Below are 27,031 nucleotides of genomic sequence, written 5' to 3' on the forward strand. Positions count from 1 at the left end.
TGTCTCGATCCTGTTCAGAAATAGATCCTTGATCTACCAGGGAGATGCTGGTGCTCAAAGGGCTATGGGACTCCCATGAGTTAACACGAGCATGCTGAGCAGCTGCCTATACGTTGTAGCAAATACATTGTCCTTATTCTCCTATTACAATGTATCTGTCATATTGACCTTTCAAGTGTTTGAAACACTATACTCTTCCAAAAACACACCTCCCTTTCCACACTTAGAGATTGCGGTTGTGTTAAAAGAAAAACGACATGTGGAGGAGGGGACAAAAGAAAATGAGACTAGTCATTATTTTCTTTTTTTTTTCTACTTTGCTCCTCTGCAGAGTGTATTAGGAGTATGAAAATATCATTATGAATAAGACTAATTTTATTTGAACAATCTCACCATGAAACATTAACCACCAGTGCGTTTTACCTGATGAGTCAAAGCTACCCTGAGGAAACTCAGATAATCATATTAACTGTACCTATTCCTTTCCGAGGCTTTAGGTCAAATACCAGATGGTGGAAAGCACTTACACATGATGACTTCCCCTAGATGTGCCAACATATGCTGCTCAATTGCCTATACAGAGCAACCTTGCTCACTGGAACTCTCCCTGGAAGTATTTCAAGCAAAGCACATCAATTTTATCATGTGTTTATTATGCCTTTGTGAGTAGACTGCAGCTTTTTTTTTTTTTTACTATAATTGTTTTTCCCAAATACTTAGGAAACAGTTGGGCTTATACTGAATGTGTCACATGAAGGGATTGTATTTCGAGATCTACTGAAAGTGTTTTCGTGACAAACGTGCCTACTACATAACTCATCACCCCAACAGTCTCCACTTAGCCTGCTGTTTCAGAATCACAGAACACAGAAGTCAATACCAGACACATAACTATGAAAGCACATAATATCACTAGTAATTATTTTTGCCAGGATTATAGATAAACTGTGGTAATAAATATTTCACTCATTTAATTCAGGAGATATCCTAGAAACTGAATATTTATTTTTGAAGTATAAAAAGATAAGTTTTAAAATCAGTGTTGTAGCACAGAAAGCTAGACCACTGTTTCTGATCTCAGCATCCCCTTTACAAATGCTGGCTTCAGTCTTGGCTGCTCCACCTCTGGTCCAGCTCCCTGCTAAAGCACCCATGAAGGCAGTGGATGACGGCCTACACACTCGCTTGGGAGACCCTAATGAGGCTCTGGTGTCCTGACTTTGGCATGTCCTAACCCAAACTACTGGGGAGTCCTGGACATTCACAGAGTGAAACAGCAGATGGAAGACAGCAGTAGCTATCTCTCGTTCTGTCCTTTCTCTCTCTTCATTACTCAGCATTGCTAAAAAAAAAAAAAAAAAAAAAAAAAAAAAACTTTGAAAAGTAATACTTCTGCTTAATCTCAGAAACGCTCAAGAAGATTGGGCTGTGATGAAGCAACTCTTTGCACTTGCAATCACTCTGTGTAGGGAAAATGGCTATACAACTATATTCCATAAAGGATCATCTGGGAAGCCAAGGAAGCGGCAAAGGAATGAAAGGGAAAGAACTGTGCTACAATCATTGGCAATAATCTGCCATAATAGAAGCAAGAATGGGGCACATATTTTTTTTGGATCAAAGATTCTGTGGCATAAGGCTTCTAAATATAATTTTCAACACCTTGTGAAACAAAGTTTCTGTTAACACGGAACGTACCTCCAAACACATATCACAGGGCAAAAAGTACTGGAATTTAGAAATAGTAAGTTATTAAGGAAAAACAAGACCATGTAGAAGTAAATATACCATTAATAAGTGTTGTTATGACAATAAAGTAAAGGGAAGGAAATCGTAAACATGCTCACATTTTACTGTACAATTAGGTAAACCTCTAAATATAAGTTTTTTGCAATATGGAAATAATAGTCTTACCCACTTTCCTATAGCCCTCTAACCTTTTTACCCAATTAACTATGTAAAGATTGTCAAAAATATAATAAAAAATTGGGAAAAAAAACAAAAAAATAAGTTTTTTGGACTACTCTAGATAAGAAAATAAAGTTTTATTAAAGTCAAATTATTTGAATTTAACATCATACCTGCAAATCAACTACAAAATCAAATGCACTCCTTGTTTTTAAGATCCTTTTAATGTCTTTTGTTTCTATATGTGGTGTTGAGCTGTTTGACTTGTCATAAACTAGAGATTTTAGATGAATCTAATTAGGAAAGAAGTTTTTAAAATCACAAATAAATACATGGGTTTGTTTACTCATGGACATCAGGTATAGAAGTGGAGGAATCTGGAACGTATAAGATCACAAAGGAGTTATCAAACAGTCCTAAGGACAGGAAATGGACCAAGAAAATGATCTTTGCAGGTGGAACATATCCTGTGGCTGCCACTGTGGTCTTTTGAATAAATAAGGTGCAAAGACTTTGAAGGAATTAGTTTGGACATATTAATCCTGAAACACGGTACAGACATATTAATATGCTGCTTGACATTAGCAATATTTCAACCTAGCAAGGTATTTAACCTAACAGTTAGGATGTGTATGTTCCTCCTGAGATTGCCATTGTTCAATGCCTAGCCATGCTCTTGACTCCATCTTCCTAGTGCAGAGCCTGGGAGGCGGTAGTGATGGAGTACTTGGGCTCTTGCCACCCATGTGGGATACCTGGATTTTGTTTCCAGATCCTGAGTTTTGGCCCATAGGACAATTGCATGGATATCTAAAATCTTCTTGCATTATTGCCAGCAACAAACATGTCCTAACATACATTATTTTAGGAAAATATAGTTTCCTGAATATCTGATTTGCATATATTTGACACTTGATCTATAAATATGGGCACTATAAACAATAGAGATACATGGCTGGGTTAGGGCAAGCATTGTGGCACAGTAGGCTTAGGCTACCACTTGGCACATACGCACCTAACATTGGAATACTAATTCGAGCAAAAGCTCCTCCACTTGAAATTCATTCTCCTGCTAAAGCAATAGGGAAAGCCATGGGTGATGGATCACAACACGGGTCCCGACTGCTGTGGGCAAATGGAGAGTGAACCAAGAAATAGATGATCTCTCTGTGTTTCTCTTTCTTCTTCTTTCTTCCTCCTCTTATTCCCCCTCTGCTCCCCTCCCCTCCTCCCGCTCTACTTCCTCCTCCTCACCTTCCTTTCCCTCCTCCCCTATCTTCTTATCATCTCTCTCTCTCTTTCTGTAAATCTACTTCTCAAACACATGAATAAATCATTCAGAAAGAATTCATGGTCTGTGTCAGTTGGGTATTCATAAAAAAAAGATGTCAACCTTTACTTCAATACTAGATGGGTTGTATATTGGACCTTAACCCATTCAGCATAAATAAAAGCATTAACAAAGGGGGATATTTTATAAAATAATATCATTATAATTCGAAACCATTATTCATATCCAAAATGTTTCAATTCAATATGAATCAAAAGCCGAAATGTAAAACTTGACATTATGAAAGCCCTAAAATACCAGGACAACATGTGAAGATAGCCAGAGAAGACATGAGTTTTTGGGCAGGACTACAAAGGTGCAGACACTAAGAACAGAAGTAGACAAGTATTCCAATGTTAGGCGCATATGTGCCAAGTGGTAGCCTAAGCTTGCTGTGCCACAATGCTTGCCCTAACCCAGCCATGTATCTCTATTGTTTATAGTGCCCATATTTATAACAGCAGAAATATTTGTAAATAATACATCTAACAAAAGATTACTATCAGAGTATATAAGGAAATAAAAGAGAAACAAACGAATAATCCATTTTTAAAATGAGTAAAGGGCCTGAACAGACAATTCTAAAAAGAAGAAATCTAACTGGCCATAAAATAGACATGTAAATTAGTGCAGTCAATGTGGAGAATAGTATGGAGCTTCCTATTTTAAAAAAAACTGTCTTGCCATAATATACATTTACCTAAATTTTGGGTATTCTCTCTGAATGACATGAGATTACCAAATCAAATCTCAAACTCTTAGTTACACTTTTCACAATACACAAGATGTAGAAAAAATGAGGGATATATCATCAGATTGGCAAATAAAAATGAAAAATGCACACAAAGGAGTATTTTTCAATGCAAAAACTATTAAAACTAGATAGAGGTAATAAGTTTATCTTGATCTGATCATTATGCATTGTGTACATATACTGAAATATCACACTTCAGCACTTAAAAGTGCTAATTTGAATAAAAAGGAAACTGCCAAGGTAATCTTCAATAATAAAGATTCAACTATAAGAACAAAAGTTCATTTTGATTACTGTGTAAACTGTTAACCAAATAATACACTTAGTATTTAAAATATAACATGAGGCTTTAAATAAAATTATAAATATTGCAATTTCAACACTTTAAAAAATACTAACAGAATGGATTTATGAATTATTTTTATTTTTATTTTTTCCTTCTCAGTAACTTATTTTCCAATCTGAATCTAAAAACTAACCTGCATAAACATGTTACCAAAAATAATCTACAGATTACACAATCCCAATCAAAATCCCATCAACATTCTTCTCAGAAACAGAAAAGAAGATACAAAAGCACATCTTCAAGCACAAGAAACCATGAATAGCAAAACCTATCCTGAAGAATAAAAATCAGGCTGGAAGAATCACAATTCCAGACCTCAAGACATATTATAAAGCAGTGTTCATCAAAACAGTCTGATTCTAGTACAGAAACAGAGAAAAACATCAATGGAACAGAACAGAAACCCCAAAATGGAGCCTACATATTGATAGCCAACTAATTTTTGACAAGAAAACTGAAAACAATCCAGGGGAAAAGCCTGGTCTCTTCCACAAATGCTGTTACGACACTTGGATAGCAGCCTGCAGAGGTGAGAAGCAAGATCCCTACCTTGCACTTTATACAAAAATCAGCTCTAAATGGTTCGAGGACCTAAATTGACACCCAGAAACCATCAAACTAATAGAGGAAAACATAGAAAACACTCTCCAAGATACAGGAATGGGAGACTGCTCAGAAAAGACACCAAAAGCACAGGTAGTCAAAAAACAAAATAAACAATGGGACTACATTAAACTAAAAAGCTTCTTACAGCAAAGGAGATGATCAAAGTGAAGAAGACGTTGTATACAAATAAAGTCACAAGGCTTGAGTGTGCCAAGAATGATGCCCAAGGATGTGAATATAAGAAGCTTTGAATTAATTGTTTAAAATGATTCTGACAAGGTACCAGAGAAATCAAGAATAATCATTTTTTAAAAAGACAAGAAACTGCACACAAATTTTATCCCATGTAATTTACCTGACAAAGAAGACTGAATCAGAACCAACAATTTTCCATGAAAGTGAATATTTCCATTCAGTGTTTTGTTTCTAGGAAACCACCTTAATCTCCATCAGCTCACCCTCGTAATACAGACGTACCTTTCAGATTCAATGCCTGTTACTGCCCATTTCAAAATATTTCCCACCTAAGTAAGTCAACCCATGACTTCCTCTTACACAGTGCTCTTATTTCTGCTTGACTCCTGACATTTCTCTACCAGATCTTCACTTTCAGCCCTATATAAATAACTGAACTTGCAATTGAAGTTTCCAGTTCAAATCTGCTTAAAACTGACAGTAACATATTCCTAAGGAAAAAAATAGAGTTAGGTACCAAACATCTACCCAGACCCCTACTGCGTGCCAGAAATTTGGTGGGGCTAGTGTGTAAGTCATGTTCCATTACCTAATAACAAGTGCACACAATTCAAAACTAACTCTATGTGTAAAGTTTGTGTATTATTGTCATTTTTAGACTTCTTGAATCTTCCATATGCTGTAGCAAGGGTGATTATATTTAATAAGCAGTCACAAAATATATCTTTGTTTCATGTTATATTGACTGTGGCATAAACTTTTATATAACTTCTTACTTTGTATATTTGTAATGCGTTAATATTAAGGGAACTCTGCTACCTCGAAGTCATTAGCTACTTTATCACTTCTGTTCCTAAATTACACACGCTACTGATCAGTGTCTCGGTTTACCTTTAGTTTTAATCTAAAAGAGATTTGACAGAGCTGGGTGCTGTGGCACAGTGGGTTAAGCCATTACTTGGAATATCCACATTCCATGTTGTGATCTCTGATGCTGTTATAGTTTCTCTGTTTTTCTGATCTTCCTGCTGATGAATGTTCATGGAAAGTTCTGAGTGATGTACAAACACCTGAATTCCTGCCGCCAGTCTTTGTGACCTGGATGGAAATCCTAGTTCCTGGCTTCAGACTCATCCAGTCTCAGCTGTTGCAGTATAACTGTTTTTGCAAATTCCAAACTTAGATTTTTCTCTGAGGAAAATGTGCCTCTTCCACCAATTTGCTCTTTGAAATGAATGAGAACACCCTTTGGAAATATTCTAAGCACTGAAAACTATTTAGCACGTGTAGTCATTAGGTTTTTGTTTATTCTTTTATTCTCAGTATTGACTGTGTAATAAGATCTTTTCTTACATCTAGCATCAAAAATATATTTGCTGCTTGATTGACTTATGAATTTCAAATGCAATTATCTGTAGATACTTACTAAAATTTTAAAGAAAGAAGAAATTGCTGTATCAAACGATGGGTCCTGAAAACAGGCATATAAATAGATTCCTAATTTTAGAAATGGCAAATTTGAGTTGGCTTGTTTTGTTAAGGTATAATTCATTTGAGATTTTAAGGTAGCATTTTAAAATAGTTATAAGGCCAGAGATTAGTATAAAATTTAAAGAAACATGGAAACAGGATGGAAAGGTAAGATTGGAAACCTTATACTATTTTTCTCTGTTTCTATGATAAATTAGCCAAAAATGGAATCTCCACTTTTAAGCTCCAGCAAGCAATTTATAGAAAATCAATGACAAAGTTCACAAAGTACATGAGAATAAGAAAAAATTGTTTCCTAAATCTCACTTATGGAGATTTGGGTTATACAGTGTCCATCACGATAGTGGGTTTAATAATAGCCTTTGTTTTCGTTTTCTGTCTGGATTCTCAACCCAGAACCAAGGATAAATGGAACCGCATAAAAGCAATTGCAAGAAATTCAAAACACTTTAGTTCAAGTGGGTAGCCTGCTGACTGTCTTGCTCCAAAAGAAAAAAATATTAAAATATTGATAGAAAACAACAGATTGCTGTGTTGAGATCGTGTTCTATAAAGATAATTATTTCAAATCATACTTAGAATCCACAATATAGATACTTGCATTACCAATAATGACTCATCTCTACCCTTGAACTAGGATTAATTATGCAGAGTAAAATTATTAATTTCCTTTCCTGCCTTTTAATAATAATTCATAACTATAATTGTTATTGGAAAACAGAACCGTAAGAATGTTAGGATAGCATGTCCTGAAGAATACCAAGATAACTTCATCTGTGAAAGAACTAAAAAATTTCAATGATAGAAAAACACTTACAGATAACAGAATAACTTACCTCGAAATAAGATATAAAGAGAAAAAAAGTGAAGTTTCAAGTTATATTTATTTATTTGAGAAGCAGAAGTAGATTCACAGAGAGACATCCACTGCTTGTCTCTCCCAATGTTTGTAACTGCTAAGACGACGCCAAACTGCAGTCAGGAACGAGGGACTTGGTCTGATTTTCATAAATTGGCATAAGTGATCTGACACTTGTGTCACAACCTGCTTCGTCCCAGGATGTGTGCTGACAGAATGCTAGCATTGGGACTGCAGCCTGGACTGAAACCCAGGTACCACGCTATGGGATGCAGGTGTCCAAAGCAGAGTTTTAACTACCACACCAAATTCTGACCCTAATGAAATTCTAAAATATCATATCACGTCATGCAGGTAACGCCTCCCTGGAAAATCTTATGTGTGATTTCTAAAGAATGAAAAATTAATTTCACAATGGCTCTTGGAATGTGAAGGAATATATAATCAATTCACCTGCTGATGTCCTCGAGCCATCACCACCTGTTGCTTCCTGGGATGTTCATGACTTGGATACTGGATCCAACAGCAGACTCAAAATAGGCACTCTACTACAGAATGCAGGAGTCCCAGACAGTGACTTAACTGCCCTGCCAAATGCCTGCCTTAGCATTTACCTTCTTCCAGTTACATTCCTTTTGTCCTTCTGGATTTTGTGACTAGCAAATTTTTCTCATTTTTCCATTTATATTTCTTGTTCCACAAATAGTTTATGCAATATCTATATTCCATCCAAAGAAACAGTTTTAGGATTCACAGGTTCTGTATTTTTTTTTACAGTCTGGTATATAACTGTAATTTTTTTTACTGTAATGAATCTCCCATTTAAATTTTCATTTAAATGCACATTTATCAATTTTTCAGTCTCGCTGGAATCAAATATGAAATTATACTTGAAGGAGCATGTCCAGCCTGTTCGTAACTGCCTCGTGGCACCCAAATGAGTTAATTCATCTCTCCTGCTACTAACACCTATTTAATAAAATATGCTTTAGTTTCCAAATTAGTTCTGGGGTTTACTCATAAATTTAATTATTGAAAGTAATATAATTATTTATGAAAGATTATTGTTACAATCTAATAAATATTTATATATTATTATCAAACACAGTTTTTTTTAATACTTAAAATTAGGCCATTTACAATCATTCATTCAGGGCGTATTCACTGAGGACCTACTGTGTATAGTACGATACAGCACCGAAGAAACAAATGCTTAGAGGTTTTCTGTCATTGTGGAAGTGGTTCTTCAGTATGATGTCACCCATGTTATGGAAGTAACAAAAGTTACTGTAGGACGCCATTAAGCTTCTGTACACAAAAGGCAAGGTGGTAATTGTATTCCTAAGCGCAATTTGGAAACACGCTGAGAAGAGAGCGGGGACTCTTCTATTAGCAGCAAACCAATAAAGGGACCTTGCTTTCACCGATTTATCTGTTTATCTTCTAAGTTGTTTAAAATCACTGAAGTAGGCCACTGTAAGTCTCTCAGCCAGTATCCTAGTATGGGTGTGTTCAACTTTCTCCATGTTTCTGCCAAAAACAGGTGAAGAGAGAACAGACCTCTGGATTCCTCACTGCCGTCTAGAGAAGCCCATTCTCCCTCCTGTGTGAATACTACCAGCTACCACCTCTGGCAGCCATTGGTACGGACGGTTGAGCATGGCTTGACTTCACCCTGCCACCGCTTACACAGACACCAGACACCAGAGCGCCTGTGTTCTAATTCTTAAGATGCCCAGTATTGTCCAACTGCATCGGCAATTGTTTGTGGAAGAACTAAAGTACCGGGCCTGAAGCAGGTTGAGCTCTGTCATGGAATCCCTCTGTTGTGCTAGGTGTGTGTCCCTAAGGCTTGGTAAATTTTTCACACCCTGATTGCATTATGGACCTTTGGGAGCCTGTTTTCATTCCATCATTTGCAGCTCAACACTCTGACCTTTCACAAAAAGAGGTCAATGTTAAATTTTAAAAATCGCTTTCTAAACCAGGTGTTAAAAATACTGAATAGGAACATTTTTTTTTCCATAGAAAGAACATGAGGCCTGATGAAACAGCAGTGTTTTCCTTACCTGAGCCACCTTGATTGCATTTTGGATCCGCACATCTTTTTCATAATTCTTTATTTTCTGTAACGTTTGCCATATTAGGTTTCTCAGTCCGCCCTGTTCTTCATCTCCCTGAAGTTCCCAGAACATTTTCACCAGGTTATATACTAAGCTATAATATCCACTCCAGATCACTTGATCACCTGTGGAAAAAGAAACATTCTTTGAGAAAATACCATTTCTTTTACTTCATAGAAATACCGGGGGAAAAAAATCCTGATTTTATCACATGGTAACAGTAACATTCTAAGGACTGTAATTCTTTTATTTTTACATTGTCTGCTTTATTTATATAAAGGGGAAAAGTTTATGTATTTCATATACAGAGTTTTAACAATGTAGTGACACACTTTTCCTACACTCTTTGCCTCATAATTTCGCTTGGCTACCACACCCCTCCTCCTTCCTTTCTTATATTTAAAGACTAAAATTTTCAGCTTTGAAAATTTCTGAACTTGTACTAGTTTATTCCCTTAGTTTTAAGGGATCATAGCTCAGCATAAAATTTCTACCTCTATGAAGAGACGGACTTCACCTAACATAACCTTCATAAATGTAAATGATAAATTTATAAATTAGAAACTACATGCCACCGCATCCTTAGAATTTAAGTAAAAGGAATTTTATGAGAGTAATATGAATACATAGATCATCATGATGAACTTTTACAATGTTCTAGAGATGCAGAGAAAAATCACTTGCTAATATAAAAAAATATAGGGCCCGGCGGCGTGGCCTAGCGGCTAAAGTCCTCGCCTTGAAAGCCCCGGGATCCCATATGGGCGCCGGTTCTAATCCCGGCAGCTCCACTTCCCATCCAGCTCCCTGCTTGTGGCCTGGGAAAGCAGTTGAGGACGGCCCAATGCATTGGGACACTGCACCCGCGTGGGAGACCCGGAAGAGGTTCCAGGTTTCCGGCATCGGATCGGCGCGCACTGGCCATTGCGGCTCACTTGGGGAGTGAATCATCGGACGGAAGATCTTCCTCTCTGTCTCTCCTCTGTATATATCTGGCTGTAATAAAATGAATAAATCTTTAAAAAAAAAAAAATATATATATATATATAAAAAAATATAGGTCAGTGTGGGAAAAGTACAAGTGAAACTACTGGGAAACATTTCAGAGGGAAGATATCTATGGAAAAGTTGACCCATGAATAAATAATGTAGTAGCTTTCTGGTTATTCTTCTGTGTTTTTAAGTTTTATTTAAAAAGTAGAAAGAGAACCAGTTATCTGCTGGTCACTCCATATTCCTGTCTTTTCATTCTGCTCCACCATTACTTTCAAATCTGACCAGGTCGCTTCCCTGCACAATGTGGCAAAGGAATGCTGTTTGTCACTATGTAAATTCCAAATTACATGACAGGGAATATAGCTGTGTAGTGTGACATCTTTTTGGAACACATCTATCATCTTTCACTTATTCCAGCACTCTTGCAAATACACATCTTAAACTACTGAAGCCCAAAACAATGCTTTATTCAACCTTCCAGCTTTCATAACCCCTTCTTGTCACAATTAGAATTACTCTGTCCAGAATAGATCAACACTACATGGGGACATCATACAGCTTTTGCACCAGGAAACCTTCTTGGAATCACCATGGCCAGTCAAACGCCCTGTACTAACTATACTATAGTTCACCACCTCATGTTTCAATTGTGTATTGTTCCCATAGATCTTAGAGCTGGAGTCAGAGGACATCTTTTATTCATTTGGAAATCTCTAGCACTTAGCATAATGTCCAGACCAAAACAGACCTAATATATAAAAATCTGTTCATTGAATGAATCAGGGAGGAAAGGAGACAACTGTCTCTATCGGTCTGAAACAGAGGGATTTCATGCTACAACGAACTTTCAAGATAAAACCAGGGCAATCCCAAAATAATCAGCAGAGTAGAATAAGTAGTAGAACTTCCAGCAAAAGGACAGAACACAGAAGATTCTCTCACTCATTCATTCATTCATTCACTCTCTCTCTTCACTATCCCTCTCTCTCCCTCTTTGCCTTTGAAATAAAATGAAACATAAATGTAAATTTAACATGGATAAGATAAATTAGCAAATGATTAATGGGTTAAGTGTAAATAGTAGATGCTTGATCAAAAGAATAACATTATACCTATTACTGTAATGCTATGTCTGTTCAAACAACAAAGTAGAAAACTCATAGTTTTATGAAGAAATCAAAAATCTTAATGTGATGGGTAGCAGGGAATTGGAGGGGAGGGTGATAATTTAAAACACAGCAGAGAAAATTCAGTAAGACTTCTGAGCTATGGGGCAGGAGAATGTAAGGAAAAATATATATGTATTTTTGAGCTCAGGAGACTAAAACAAGTATGCAATCACAGAAATGAGAAGTTGTAGAGAGAAACCAGTATGAAAAGACATTAATATTATTTGGAAAAAGTGGCATATGGAAGGCAGAAATTAATTTCTGGCATCCTGCAGTTTGTAAAAGTATAACTAGATTGCATGCATATCAAATAGCAAGACGGATTTCTGAATCATTAACAAAGGAGATAATGCTTGAACCCAAAGTGAGGAGACACATTAAGTTTTAACTTAATAATTCTTGAATTATGAGCCTCAGAGAAAAAATTTTTGAAAATACTATAAGTAAAATATACTGTGGGTTCTAATGCATTTCTAGATTTATGCCCACCCACCAAATTTTTACAGCAACAAGAATGGCTGAGAAAAACACTTTGTAAATTACTTTCCTTCACAAGTTTTAAATTATTATTTTGTTAAAGGACAACATTTTATAAAACCACAATAATTAGAGTATCATACTGAGTAAGTTTGGTCTATTTAGATGCATGAGACCAATGATGAATACATAAATATATATCCTCAAACCTATAAAAAAACCACATCATAGAAATTAACAAAAATAATAAGAAATGAAAGCTTGTTTGAGGAGCTGCTCAGGACTCTTTTTTATAAAGGAAAAATATATACATACATATTCTGATTTTTTTAAAAGACGGTCTACTTGTTGATTTCAACTCCAGTGAAATACTCTTGATGAGTAGTAGTTGTGAGGAGAATATTGTATATGATAGACTGCCAGTTAATGAAGAAAAAAATCTTTAAGAAACAGATGATATGTTACAACTGTTACAGAAGTTACACTGCGTTTCTAGTCTGCAGTCTCCAGATGTGCTGAGCATCATGGTTGCAGTCAAACTCCTCCTTCAGGGACCACACAGAGCACAAGGTGTCCTGTGTTCTGCTTTGAGTGCCCTGCGGCATCTATCAAAGATGTCACTTTAGATCCAGTGAGAGGAAAGCTGTGTTCACAACAAAACAGTTATCTAAAAAATCAAAAATCCTGAACGCAAATGTGAGTCCTTAACAGATTCTAAGTATCAACTATGGTTTTTGTTATAGCAATGCTTTTTGTGTGTAGGGGTAGTTCTGGTGGCTTTTTTTTTTTAATCCTTTTCCTTCCTTTCATTCCTTTGATTTTTGCAATTACACAATTCCAATGTCCTTTAAAATTACAGGTTTAATGCATCACTAACCACAGCGTTCAAAAGCAAAGAGTAGAAGACCACCATCCCAGGAGTATAGACAAGGGTTAAAACCAATAATCAGATAATAAGATGTTCATTTCTTTCTTATACATTGAACTTTGAGTATTCTTTATTAATTGCCACCTATTAGAATAAACAGTTGATAACCATTTGGGGGATTGGCTTACTTTCTGATTCAATAAGCCAAATGGTCTCTCATTGCATTTGAGTTCCTTATAAATTCTTGACGTTAATTCTTTATCAGATGTATAGTTTGTGAATATTTCCCCACTCCTCTGGTTGTCTCTTCATTCTCAGAATCTTCTTGAATTTATGTATTTCCATTTGCCTTGCATCTGTTGCCTAGTTTTGGGGACCTTATTCAAAAAGTTTTCCTATGACAACATCATGGAGTGTTTTCAATACATATTCCTCCATTAGTTCTGTTAGCTTAAAAACTAAGAGAAGAAATATTTAATTATAGAAAGCATTAGTTTCTATTAGTTTTAGATGTGATTTGGTTTGGGTGTAGGGTGTAAGATAGGGCTCTTATTTCAAACTCCTTTGTTTCACAATCCAATTTTCCCAACATCATTTATTGAAGAGATGGCCATTTTTCCAGTGAATTGTTTACAGCACATGTAACAAAGTTAAATTGGTAGTAGATTGCTCACTTATAAAGTTTTCTTTCTGTCCCATAGTTCTATACATATATTTTTATGATAGTACCATGCTGTTTGTGCTATAGTAGCCCTGAAGTGAATGTTCAAATAGGATATTGTGATGGCTCTACTTTTGTTTTTTTATTCAACATTGCACAAGCATATTATTTACAAGATTGTTTTTCTAATTTTGTGAAGAAAGCCATTTGTATCTGAATAGGGATTGTGAGGAATCTATAAACAGCTTTGGACACAGTGTCTGTTTGATAACAATTCTTCCAACCCATGAATATGCAAAGTCTGCATTTTTTTAGTATATTGTTGCATTTTTCCATTGGTATTTTCTAATTTTTATTGTAGATATCTCTCACAACTTTAGTTAAATTTATCACAATGCAGCTATTGTGAATAGGATTCTTCTTATAAATTTTCTGCAAGATGGTTCTGTAAAAATACTATTGATTTATATACATTAATTGTGCACCTTACAACTGTGCTGAATTTTCTTACAAGCTCCACTGGTCTGTTAGTGAATTCTTTGTTTTCCTGTAAAAGAATCATGCCATGCACAAACAAGAATGGTCTGATTTTTTATTTTTCAATGTGTACACTATAATTTCTTTTTCTTGCCAAATGGATGACAAGGTTTTTCTGGAGGCTAACCTTCCAGAAAAATATTATAGGAACTAATAAACTGCTGAGGGTGGACAATGTTATCTTCTCCAATTATTAATAGAAAGGCTCCAAGCCTTTCCCCATTCAATAATATGTTAACTGTGGATTTATTACATACAGCCTTTATTACTATATAATGTGTTCTTTCTATATCTAATTTATTTAAGGTTTTAATCATGAGTGGATATTGCATTTAATGAAGTGTTTTCTAGTTTAATATTTATTTTGTTTTTATTTGAAAGGCATATTTAAGGACAGAAAGAGAAAGGAGAGAGATCTTCCATCCACTGGTTTACTCCCCAAATGGCCACACTTCCAGGACTGAGCTGATCCAAAGCTTGGAGACCCCTACAGGTCTACAATGTGAATATAGGAGTTCAAGTACTTGAGCCATCTTCCACTGTTTTCCCAGGATACAAGCAGGGAGTGTGGTCCATGGAACCGAAAGTCAGCAACCTCCAATCCTCCAGAAGTGCCCCATGGGTGCCATCTTCTGCAGTGGGGCAGACAGTGTGGATATCAAGGGATGGCACAAGGGGACTTGTTTCTAGCTAATCACGCTGAGATGAGTCCACAGGGAAACCAGTGCTAGCTTTGTATCCTGCAGGTTCTGTGTGGTCCTCAGAGCTGATGGTAGACAGCCCAGGATCCACGTTGGTGTCCAGTTGGGTGCCATCTTGCACAGATGTGCAAGGGCTCAGAGGTCAGGAGGAGCATGGTAAACTAAATCTATGGAGCTCAGATGCCATCTTCACGGGACCAGGTACTGTTAGACTGAAGGAAGGAGAGCTAAACTGCACAAGAGCTGAGCTGGTAACAAAAATCACTGCACAGGCTCCTCAGAAAAACCAGTTCTTTTGTGGTACCCTACAGACTCCACCAAAAATAACTCCAGGTGGCACTCAGACGTTATGGTCAGCATGTGTCGACATGATCAGCACTGCCAACAAACCAGTTTTTCAGGACAACTGGCATCTTCCTAATCTGGGGCACTTACTGAAAAAAAAATCAACTTGTAGGCCTGTAGGTAATATATCCTAGAAACCTACACTAAGAAGAATCTGCCAACAAGAACTGCAATGACAAAAAAGGGTAAAAGAAGAGATGGGGCACTATGAATGTTACCAAAGACTATGGCATAGAAGCAAAAGCCTCTACCACCCTGAGAGTTAACTGAGGAAGACATTGAGAAAATGGTGGATGCAGAATTCAGAAAATATTATAAAGCTTCTGACCAACAATGAGAAGTACACAATACAAGAGTTCAAGGAATTTAAGGAATATATCACACAGGAAATGAATCAAATCACAGCTGGCATTTCAGAGATTAAAAATACAATGGAGCAAATTAAAAGTTCAGTAAAGAGTCTCAAAAGGAGAATGAATGAAGCAGAAGAAAGAATCTCAGAATTGGAAGCTATTTCCTGTCACCAGAAGAAAACAAACAAAAAGCTGAAAGCAAAGCTGGGTCAAACAAAAAACAAAGTATCAAGAATTAAAAGGTATGATTAAAAGGCCTAACATAAGAGTTATGGCAGTTCCAGAAGGCACAGAAAGAGAAGCTGGGATTAAAGGTGTATTCAATGAAATAATACAGGAAAACTTCCCTAATCTGGGGAAATATTAGGGAAAGAAACAATATATAGAAGGTTCACAGAATCCCAACAGAGTTGATCAAGAGCAAACTTTATCATGACACATGATAATCGAGCTCTCTTCAGTTGAGCATAACAAAAAAACCTGAAATGTGTTTGTGAAAAAAATCAAGATTCTAAAACGGAAAAATTTTCAGTCCAGAATAATGTATTCTGCAAAGCTCTCCTTTGTCCTTAAAAATGACATAAAATTCACCCCCAGAGAAATACTCCAAGAATTCACATCTTCCAAACTTGCCCTACAATGATACTCAAAGACGTTCTTGTGAAAGAAAAAAAAAAAAAAAAGGAATAGCAGCAAAACCAAAAGCAATTGTGGAGAACATCCCACTAAAAGACTAACAGAAGACTAAATCAAAGAACAATCCATTGCTAAAATGACAGGACCAAATTTGCACCTATGCATATTAACATTGAATTCAATGGCTTAAACTCATTGAAATCAAATGCCATGGTTTAGGGGAATGGATTAAAAAGCAAAACCCATCTATCGGCCACTTACAGGAGACACATCTCAGCAATAAAGATCAGAGGAAACTGAAAGTGAAAGGATGGAAAAAGATATTCCAAGCAAATGGTAAGGAAAAATGTGCAGGTGAAGCCATTATTACATCAGATGATATAGACTTTGATATTAAAAGAGATGAAGAAGAATAGCACATAATAATCAAAGGATCCATTCAGCAAGAATCGATCACCATAATAAATATATATATGTGCCAAATGCCAAGGCATCTAGCTAGAAAAAAACAAATATTAATGGATTAAAGGGAGAAATAGACTCCCATACACTAATAGTGGGAAAATTTAATGCCCTATTAACATCAATAGACAGATTGATGAGAATGAAACTCAACAAAGAAACAACAGAACTCACCAAAACACTAGAGCAAATGGAACTAGTTAATATCTACCAAGCCTTTCTTCCTAAACACAGAGAATATGCTTTTTTTCATCAATACATGGAAATGTCTCCAGAATTGACCATGTTATAGACCACAAAACAAGCCTCAACAAATTTTTAAAAATCCAAATTATATCATGCATCTTCTCAGATCATCATGTAGTGAAGCTAGAGACCAAGAAGTCAAAACACCAAGGAAGATTTGTACACACATGGAGACTGACTAGTATGTTACTAGATGAGCAATGGGTAAGAGAAGAAACCAAACGGGGAATTAAAATATTTCTTGAAACAAATGAAGGCATCAATATAACATATCAAAACTTATGGGAAACAATTAAGCAGTGATAAGAGGAAAGGTCATCACAATCAATGCTTTGGTTAGGAAACTAGAAAAGCACCAAGTAAATGAGGTAAACTTACAGTTGAAACAACTAGAAAAACAACAGCAAAGCATTCCAAGATAGTTGAAAAAAAATAATCAAAATAAGGGAGTAAATAAACCAAATAGAAGCCAGAAGAACTATACATAAGAGTGGAAATCTAGAGAGAGATGACAGATGTGGTAAGATCTGGTCCTAGCATAGTTACAGTCATCTAACAAATTCAGAAACCACACTGAAAGTTTAGGATGGCAAAGTGGTACGAAGTTTTGTTTCTTTTATTGTTATTATTATCTCTACTGTATAGTATGCAAATATAATTTCCAACTTTCTATTACTTTTCAATTTTCACAATAGTTTAAATTTTTCTCATATCTTGTGTATTTCTTTGTGGTGAAATTCTTTAATGATGTCATTAATGATTTGTTCTGCATTAACAAAAAATTTCTTGATAGAATGTAACAAAGAATGGCCAATTTAACATTGTACTTTTTTCAAGTTGCTTTAAACATATGAATAATTAGGAATTTTTGTCCAATTTCTTATGTGTTATTATGTTGGGTAGTATTTAAATAACAAACTGTCAAATGGAAAATTAATTATAAAAGTACGGCTTATTTGTAAACCATTATTTCTTCCTTTAGTTTAATTTTTATTGATGGAAGCAAATATCAAACCAAAAAGATGATTAAAGAGCAAGATATTCAAAGCAAGCAGGAAAAATTTAACATGGTGAACCCCTATGTCTTCAATTATCCATAGTAATTCCTTAGGCTAGACTACATATTAAGTCACACATTAGATCTACACAAAATTGTAAAAGTCAAACTCATGTCATTTATTTATCTCTGACCACAATGTAATAAAACTAGAAATCATCACAAAAGGAACTCTTGAAATTATATAAACAGAGGTTACATAATGTTTCTGGATGAAATGAGAGAAAACAGAAGCGCTGCTGACTCCAGCCATGGCAGTTAGCTGCTGACTTTGAGCTGACATCTAACCAAGTCAAAGCGGGAAGAAATTTTCACATACTCCACCATTTACAGCTTTCGCTGAGAGGAAATTCCACAGCCACTCATGGACTTTCACTCTAGCCTAGGGAGCCAAATGGTGTCTAAGTAACTGCCAACTTGGAAAAGGGAAATCACATTGCTTCCCAAACCCTAACAGAGTGCCAGACTTGGCATGAGAAAGTTGCACAGCAGGCTTACCACTCCCACCAGCATCAATAAGAGAGCCAGAGCAATTTGTGGATCAAAGGACAGATCCACTGAATCCTGCAGATGAGAGAGACTTGATGTGTTAGTATCAGAGCTAGGAGCCCACGTTCTATATTTGCCAGGCAGATTTTTCTTAGCTTATAAGAGCTAGTACAGAAGGAACCCAGAGAGAGAGAGAGAGAGACAGACAGACAGACAGACAGACAAAGCTGCTGTCTATCTGGGAGATATGAGTAATGACCACACTGTACCTTGCAGTTGAAAATTTATCAGTGACACCTACCTGCACCCTAGCTCTCTGAATTCTTACCTGCCAGAGAAAAATCTGTGTACCTTTCCAACAGGGAAAAGATTCAGCTCACATTTTCAACAAGATGTACTGCAGTAAAATTTTCAAAAGTTGAGGACAAAGAAAGATTTCTAAAGATAAAAGGAAGGCATCAAATTATGTATAGAGAAAACCAATTGGATTCCGGAAACTCTTGAGGCCAGAGTAGAGTAGACTGTTGCATGCAAGATCTTAAAAGAAAAAAAAATCTTCCAACAGCAAAGCTATCATTTAGAAGTGATGGAACAATCAGGTACTTTACAGATAAGGAAAAATAGAACTCATAACCTTGTGCAAATTCTGAACCAATGTTGTAGTTGAAGTAAACATCCTAAAAACAGACAACATGACCAAAATCACTAACAAAGCTCTTATAATCAGTAGCCAATAAACAAACTGCAGATGTTAGCTCTCATCTACCAACACAGACCTTGAATACAATTGATCAGATCTGCCAATCTCTTAGTGTGGCTTAGTGGAAGATCCCTCTTTATGCTGCATACAGAAACTGACTTGACAAAAATCTATGCACAGATTAAACTTAAAGACTGGAAAAAAGATATGCTGGCAAGATTGGAACAAAATATGAGTGGGGGTAGCTGTCCTGATATATAACGCAGACATTAAATCAAAAAATGTAAAAAGAAACAAACATGACTATATTTGTTAAAAGATGTGATTCAGTAAGAAGACATGACAATCATGATATATCTGCACCCAATACAAGACTGGCAAAATAAATAAATAAATAACAAATGATGTGAGACCTGAATGAAGAGATAGACTCCAATAAAATGACAGTGGATGACTTTGACACCTGACTCTCATCAATGCACAGATCATGTAGAGACAAAGTTAATACACTCAACTGACAGTGAGTCTAATAAACATGTTAAGGGCATATACCCCAAAAACTACAGAACACACTTTCTTCTCAGTATATGGAACATTTTTTTAGGATAGACCATATATAAATGTACAAATTAACTTCCAATAAATACACATATAGAAACAATACCATGTGTTTTCTCAGACACAGAAGAATAAAAGTAGAATTCAATGACAATAATGGAGCACTTACAAATACTTGGAAATTAAACAATGTGTTACTGAATGTGCTATAGACATTGGAATGACTAAAGAAATCAAAAACTTTCTTGAAGTAAATGAAAATTAAAAAGTTGCTTAAACAAATGAAGACATCAATATAACATATTAAAACTTATGGGACATAATCAAGGCAATTAAGAGGAAAGTTTAGTACAATCAATGTTTTTACGAAGAAATTAGGAAAGTACCAAGTAAATGGGCTAACCATATGCGTGACAGAGCTAGAAAAACAAGAGTATATCAATCCCAAGATTAGCAGGGGAAGGGCCCGGCATTGTGGCCTAGCGGCTAAAGTCCTCACTTTGAACACTCCAGGATCCCATATGGGTATACAGGTTCTAATCCCGGCGGCCCTGCTTCCCATCCAGCTCCCTGCTTGTGGCCTGGGAAAGCAGTGAGGACAGCCCAAGGCCTTGGGACCCTGCACCCATGTGGGAGACCTGGAGGAGGTTCCTGGCTCCTGACTTCAGTGTGGCATAGCACTGGTCATTTCAGTCACTTGGGGAGTGAATCATGGGATGGATGATCTTCCTCTCTGTCTCTCCTCCTCTCTGTATATCTGACTTTGCACCAAAATAAATAAATATTGTTTTAAAAATAGCAGGGAAAAATAAATGATCAAAGTAAGGGATGAGAGAAACAAAATAGAGATCAAAAGAATAGTACAGAAATAATATCATAAAACAATAGTAATAAAAACGAGCGAATGAAAAAAATCAATGAATCAAAGAACTGGTTCTTTGAGAAAACAAAATAGATACAACACAACTAGATCTATAACCAGGACAGACTGAATCAGTAATTAAATCTCTCCCAGCAAAGAAATGCCCTGGACCAGAGAGCTTCACTGCTAAAGTCTACTACACGTTTTAAGATGAAATCTAATTCAAAGGCAGAGTGGCACAGAGAGAGGGAGAAAGAAAGGAAAAACTCTTGTACCCATTCACTTACTCCTCAAATGGTCCAACGGCTAAATCTCTGTCAAGCCAGAAAGGTGGGGGGGGGGGGGGGGGCTGGGATCCTCTAGGTCTCTCATGTGGCTGGCTAGATTCCAAATATCTGCACCATCAGTTGCTGCTTTAACAAGGAGCTGATCAAATGCAGAGAGGCTAGGTCTTAAACCAGCACTCTAATATGGGATTCCAGCAATGCAACAATGTTAGCCCATGCCTCCTTTCCTAGGTATAATTCAATATTATACAAAGATCTTGGTCCTTAATTCTCATTGGTCATCACACGTCCCTCCTTAACCATTTAGGTTTCCAGGATTCCTTACAGCTAGTGGTGAACTGTATTTTTGGTCATGTCATATCTAGTCGTGTCAATTCACCTAAGGAACTGTCTTCTGGGTTACTTTAAGGAAATTTTCTCCTTTATGATAATGTGAACAGGTCGTAGAAGAGACCCAGTATCATCCCTCTCTTTTCATGCATGCCGATGCCATTTGTATCTATGGTGTCTGAAGCGAAAAACTTATCTTTTGATAATAAGGCAACACCTGCTAGAACAAAAATCTGACATCTGGAGAAGTCAGAATAGAGAGAGATAAAAGACAGGCTCCTGATGACATTCTTGAGTCTGCCTGTCCCTTTCTAGGCAAGATAACAAAAGCATAATCAATACACAACTGGGCTTCTATGATATACATTTAACAGACTCTAATGTAAAAATATTATGGATCAGGAAGGAATGATACTATGAGAAAAATTTGGCTTTGTATAGCAGAAATGATTAAGAAGAAAATTAACCATCAAACCTCATAGAAATTTTCTACCCTTACATATGTGAATTGGTAAAGCATCTGAAGGCAGAATGAGCAAGCTGAGTAACTGTTAGCTCTAAATGTAATAGGCAGAACCATGGCAAAGTAGATAAAGCTGCCACCCATATGTATGCCTGTTCAAATCCCAGCTACTCTACCTCTGATCCAGTTCCCTGCTAATGCCCCTGGGAAAGCAGCAGGGGATGGGTCCCTGCACACACATGGGAGACCTGGAAGAAGCTTCTGGCTTCTGGCTTTGGACATGGCCAACACCAGCCCATTAATGGTCTTTTGGGAACTGAACCAGTTGACTGAAGATCTCTATTTCTGTTTCTGTCTGTCCCTCCTACTCTCCCACCCCACCTCCCTCTCTTTGTTGTTATAACTCTGACTTTCAAATAAATAAATTAGCACATACTTTTAAAATATATTGAACTAAGAGTATCAGGTGAAGGAAAAAAGACAATATATTATTGATATTGGAGTGTGTTAAATGGCAAAGAGAAAAGTGAAATAAACAAGAAACAAACAGTAGCAGAATACTTTTTAAATGAAATTAGAAATATCCTTAATGGTAACAAAGACAGAATGCTGTGTGAACACCATGGTGACCCTATTCTTTACACAGCAAATGTCAGCCACAAATACAGCCTTCTGAACTGTGGTATGGAAGAAGGGTTTTTAAAAACTTGAAAACTCGATTTAACCAAGCTTTTAATATAATGACCGTGAGACATTTAATGATAAAAATCAAAACCGTTATAGTGCATCTCTTCATTTTGCAGCTTATTAAGCTAATAAGACATTTATTGGAATGCAACTTTTATTGGTCTATATAGTTTTTACTACTGAGTTTGGGTGTGTAGTAACATTCAGCAAGATGCTTATTGTACTGCTTGGATAAGCATGATATTGGAATTCCTTAAAAAGATTCGTTTTGCTGTATGATTTCTACTTAGGTTCGTTGTTCTGAAAATGTATTCACATTTATTTTATTTTGCAGTTTACGTATTAGTTTTTGGTATTCACTGAAATACAGAAGCATAATTTTAGTAGAATCTTATTTGATATCCATTATTCATATTTCCTATTCACTCTATAGTATGGGATACAGGACACTAGAACTCACTGTTATAGTGAATTCATGTAGGATTACAAACATTTAATATTTTAAAAATTACCCTTGGTGAAATTAAAACTCAGCATGTATATTAGAGTGTTTTATATATAAAGTATTTTTAAGTAGATACCATATTTATAAGGACAAATATAGAGGTATTAGCATAGATAATGTAATAGTCTGCTTATGAAAATCTGTTATTCCTTTCTTTCATCATACAATAGAATGTACTATGGTAGTTCTATGAAAAAGAAGTTGCCCAAAATTTTTCTGTTTTTAATTTTTAAATTAACAAATGTTGATAGAAATGCAGCAGTTCTATATTTTATAGGGTACAGTGCAATATTTCAATACACATATACAGCATTAATTGATCAAACTAGTAATAGATAGGAGTCTACCAGCTCCTTTTATCCAATTATTTACACAGGATATTGTACACTGCTATGAAATTTAGTCACCCCACTGTGCTGCGGAATACTAGAATTTATTACTTCTATTATACGTAGTTTTGTGCCATGATCCAATGGTGCTGATTTCTCTATTTGCTTTTTAATACCTAGCTGTAACTATATTAAAGTCAGACAAATCTCTTTGACTTCATTTTACTAGAAAGAATATGTGGTATCTGTCTTTCCTCCTCTTATATCAGCATGTGTTCCAGGAAATCTTGTTTTGAATGGTCTGCTTGAGCAATTTTTTTTTTTTGTACTTTGTTATCGCTAATATATAAGAAAGTTCTGACGATGGTATATGTTTCTTATAGCTCCCCCCACTTTGTTCACTTAGTGCTGCTATTTCCAGTCTTGTATATTCCAAAGGCCTGTTGATCATTATCTGCTGTTCTTTCTCTTGCTTTTACCGTACTGGTCAGATCACCTACAGTGTTTATTCAGAAATCCTTATGTTTTGCTTGACTTCCACAAAATTACCTCTAATTTTTTGTAGTTAACTATATACTCATTTGGGTTTGTGATAAATATTGCATAAATCTCAGAAATTACCATTACATATATAAAAATATTCTTGATTTGAAGATTTGTATATTTGAAAGGTACAAGGACAGAGAGATTTTTCATCCACTAGTTCACTCTCTAAATACCTTTCATATTTCAGGCTAGGCAAAGTTGAAGTGAGACTCCAGGAACTCATCCCAGTTCTCCCTTATGGGAGGCCAGAACCCAAGGACTTGAGCAATCATCTAATGCCTTCCAGGTACATTAACAAGCAACCAAATCAGAAGGGAGTAGCCAAGGCTTGAAGCAGCACTCTGACGTGGGATAAAGGCACCCCAAACATTGCCCGTTTCTATCTTCTTAAACTCAAGTATCTGTTTAAACAATGTCATTTTAATATAAATTCAGAATAACATTTTTTGTCTTATTCAAGTGTAAGAGACTTAGATTTCCTATTCTTGAATTTTCCTTGGGTTGTCAGAGTGAGCAATATGAGTGTGGTCTACTGTTTTCAACACACTGCTGCTTGTGATCTGTTTATACATCACTTAGGAGTTACACTGCATATTCCTTACTAAGACAGAACTGTCTACTTTGATAATACTCTCATCACCATGTTTTGGAACTAAAGGTGAATACATTTTAAATTCTCAAAGGGTTTACCTAATCATTTTGCCTAAATAAAATATCGGAAGCCCAATAATTTTAGGACAGTCTAACATACACTAATGTATGCATGCTCATACGTAGGTGCAGAGAAACAGAGATAAAATTAAAAACAGATCAAGAGCCCTTCCACATTATAACCGAAAGCAAAATATTGCATAAAAGGTGAATATCCTTTTATGCTAATATAAATTCTATTGCCATTATCTGAAAGCTGGCTATGAGAATAATCAGAATCAATCATTACTAATTACGTGATTTGGGAGTAGAATTACATCAGTACTTTCAAGTAAGAGAGATATATTATTATGATTCAGAAATCATTACAGTAGTAAGTCAATTTTTGACTCTATTTCCAAGTTATTTGCTAACTATAATTAACCTCAACTAGTTAAGGATTTTTATCAGTTACCTGACAGGCTGGAATATATTTGTTACAGTGCAATCCATGTTAATTTAGAAGACGGCTTACTAAGTGGAAAGAACAACATTAATTTGTAGGAATACTATGAGGTACTGACATTGAAAACACATTGCGGGAATTGACATTTTTACATTTCATTAGAGCTAATGTATCTATAATTTTGAAGCCTTTGTTTCAACCGCAAAAATTATCTCATTTTTACAAAATAGATTTCATCTGAACATAGACTAGCACTTACTTTAAGCTAGCAGTAGTTGGGCGAGAATGCAGGAAGGGAAGTCATATGAAAGCTCTATACCCAGTATTCAGTATTCCACAGTGCTGCGGAATGGGTGCAGTTCACAACAACGGACCGTGAATAACGAACAGAAAGAGAACAATGGATAGGCTCCAAACACAAAGACACGATAAAGAAATGGAAAGAAAGCTGCCTGGTTTGGTCGCTTTATGCCATATAAAGATGTTCAAATACTGCACTGTCCCCCACAAAAGTCTTCACAAAAACTCTTACCTGGTAATCAATTCTTTAAAGTGATTAATTGGATGGAACATTAATACACACAGATAGTGTTAATACTCATTTTGAATTGAAATGTCATGACATTAAAAGTGTCTCCACTATTGTTTAGTGCCGCTTTGTGCATGAGCGGGGAATCGGGTGCGATCCTGACAACCTCTTAATAGGAGGTCATGTTCGTGGAGCAGAGGGGCACTCCAGAGTGGAGCAGGTGGTAAGGAGGAAGCTTGGATCCCAACCACGAAGACTCCCAGACCTTCACCACAAACTATTAATACGAGCAACAAGGACTATATCCCAACTGCCAAGGAGGCCACAGGGAATTGGATGCCCTCGGAGCCCGAGTACTATGAGGTCACCCACCCCCAACCGGAGCTTCTGCAGGGGATGGAAGAAGTCCAAACACTACCGTGCAGAAACCAACGTCATTGGAAAGACAACCAGAAGCACTGAGCGGTCCGCAGAAACAGAAGAACAATAACGTCCTTCGGGACCAGGGAGGAGAGCTTTCTCTGGTCCGAGCCTGGCTCCACCTCTGTACCCCCACCCTCCCTCGCAATGACCATCGGGGTCGCTCCGAAAACCCCTCATAGCAAACAAACAATCATACAAACTAAAAAAACCTAAAATAAATAGACAACAGAAAGTAGAGCTTGGAATCTGACAGGAAAGAGCTGGCGTGGATTGGCTCATGCCTCGCTGGGTGGGACACAAAGATTAGTCACTCCTCACCAAGGTGTTGAGGATTTTCCTGCACAACCCCCCCCAAAAAAAAAAATGTTCTGCACCTTAATTGTCAACAAATGTCTTGTTAGAGTTACAAGCCAGTCTAGATTATCCTAAAATCTGCCAAGTTCAGCAAAATTATACTTCAACACAACAAATGGCTAAATACTAAAATGAAATAGACATGAGACAGCTGAATGGTACCTTATAGCCATTTTAAGGTATATAGCAGCCGGTGCTGTATATAAACTAAAATTGAAATGTCAATGAGCTAATCATAGGTTGTGGTTAAGAACTTGCTTTTTTTTTTATTAACATACTGGTTACTCAAAACCATGTCAATTCCATAATGTTGCAAATTGCTGTTGATGTTATATTGGCACTCTTACTTGACTGGGATGATATTCTACCAGCTCTAACTTCTGACCAGAAATGGTCTCCCTAAGAAACTGTTCAATCCATCTGGACAATAAATAGCTGGACTCTATGCTTGGTATACGTTTGCAAGGAAAGAATCTTGATTGAATTTGAACTGTAATACTGCATCAAGGTGGAGGAATCCACCGGGGGGAGGGGAGGGGGAGGGGTGGGGGGATTCCCAGAGCCTATGAAACTGTCACATAATGCAAAATAATTAATAAAAAAAAAGTGTCTCCACAAGCATGTTGGCATCCATATCCTGTCCTTCACTTCTTCACAGATTTCATACACACGAGTGGAGCCAAGCAACATGTAGGATAACGAGGAGTGACACAATGGACACTAAAGCACATTTCTTGTCCTCATCTGCCTTTC

At 36.3% G+C, this 27,031-nt stretch overlaps 1 protein-coding gene across 3 annotated transcripts in view; it reads right to left on the reverse strand.

The window, feature by feature from the left end:
• The window catches only part of TMEM232 (transmembrane protein 232), a 151,226-nt gene that overhangs the window by 73,516 nt on the left and 50,679 nt on the right, over positions 1–27,031 (reverse strand). For all 3 annotated transcript variants that reach the window (XM_058656316.1, XM_058656318.1, XM_058656317.1), the window contains exon 11: positions 9,559–9,737. In XM_058656316.1, the coding sequence (XP_058512299.1) occupies positions 9,559–9,737 (179 nt within the window). The remainder of the gene's footprint in view (positions 1–9,558; positions 9,738–27,031) is intronic.

The sequence above is a fragment of the Ochotona princeps genome, chromosome 28 (assembly GCF_030435755.1).
Source record: "Ochotona princeps isolate mOchPri1 chromosome 28, mOchPri1.hap1, whole genome shotgun sequence".
Classification (NCBI taxonomy): Eukaryota; Metazoa; Chordata; class Mammalia; order Lagomorpha; family Ochotonidae; genus Ochotona; species Ochotona princeps.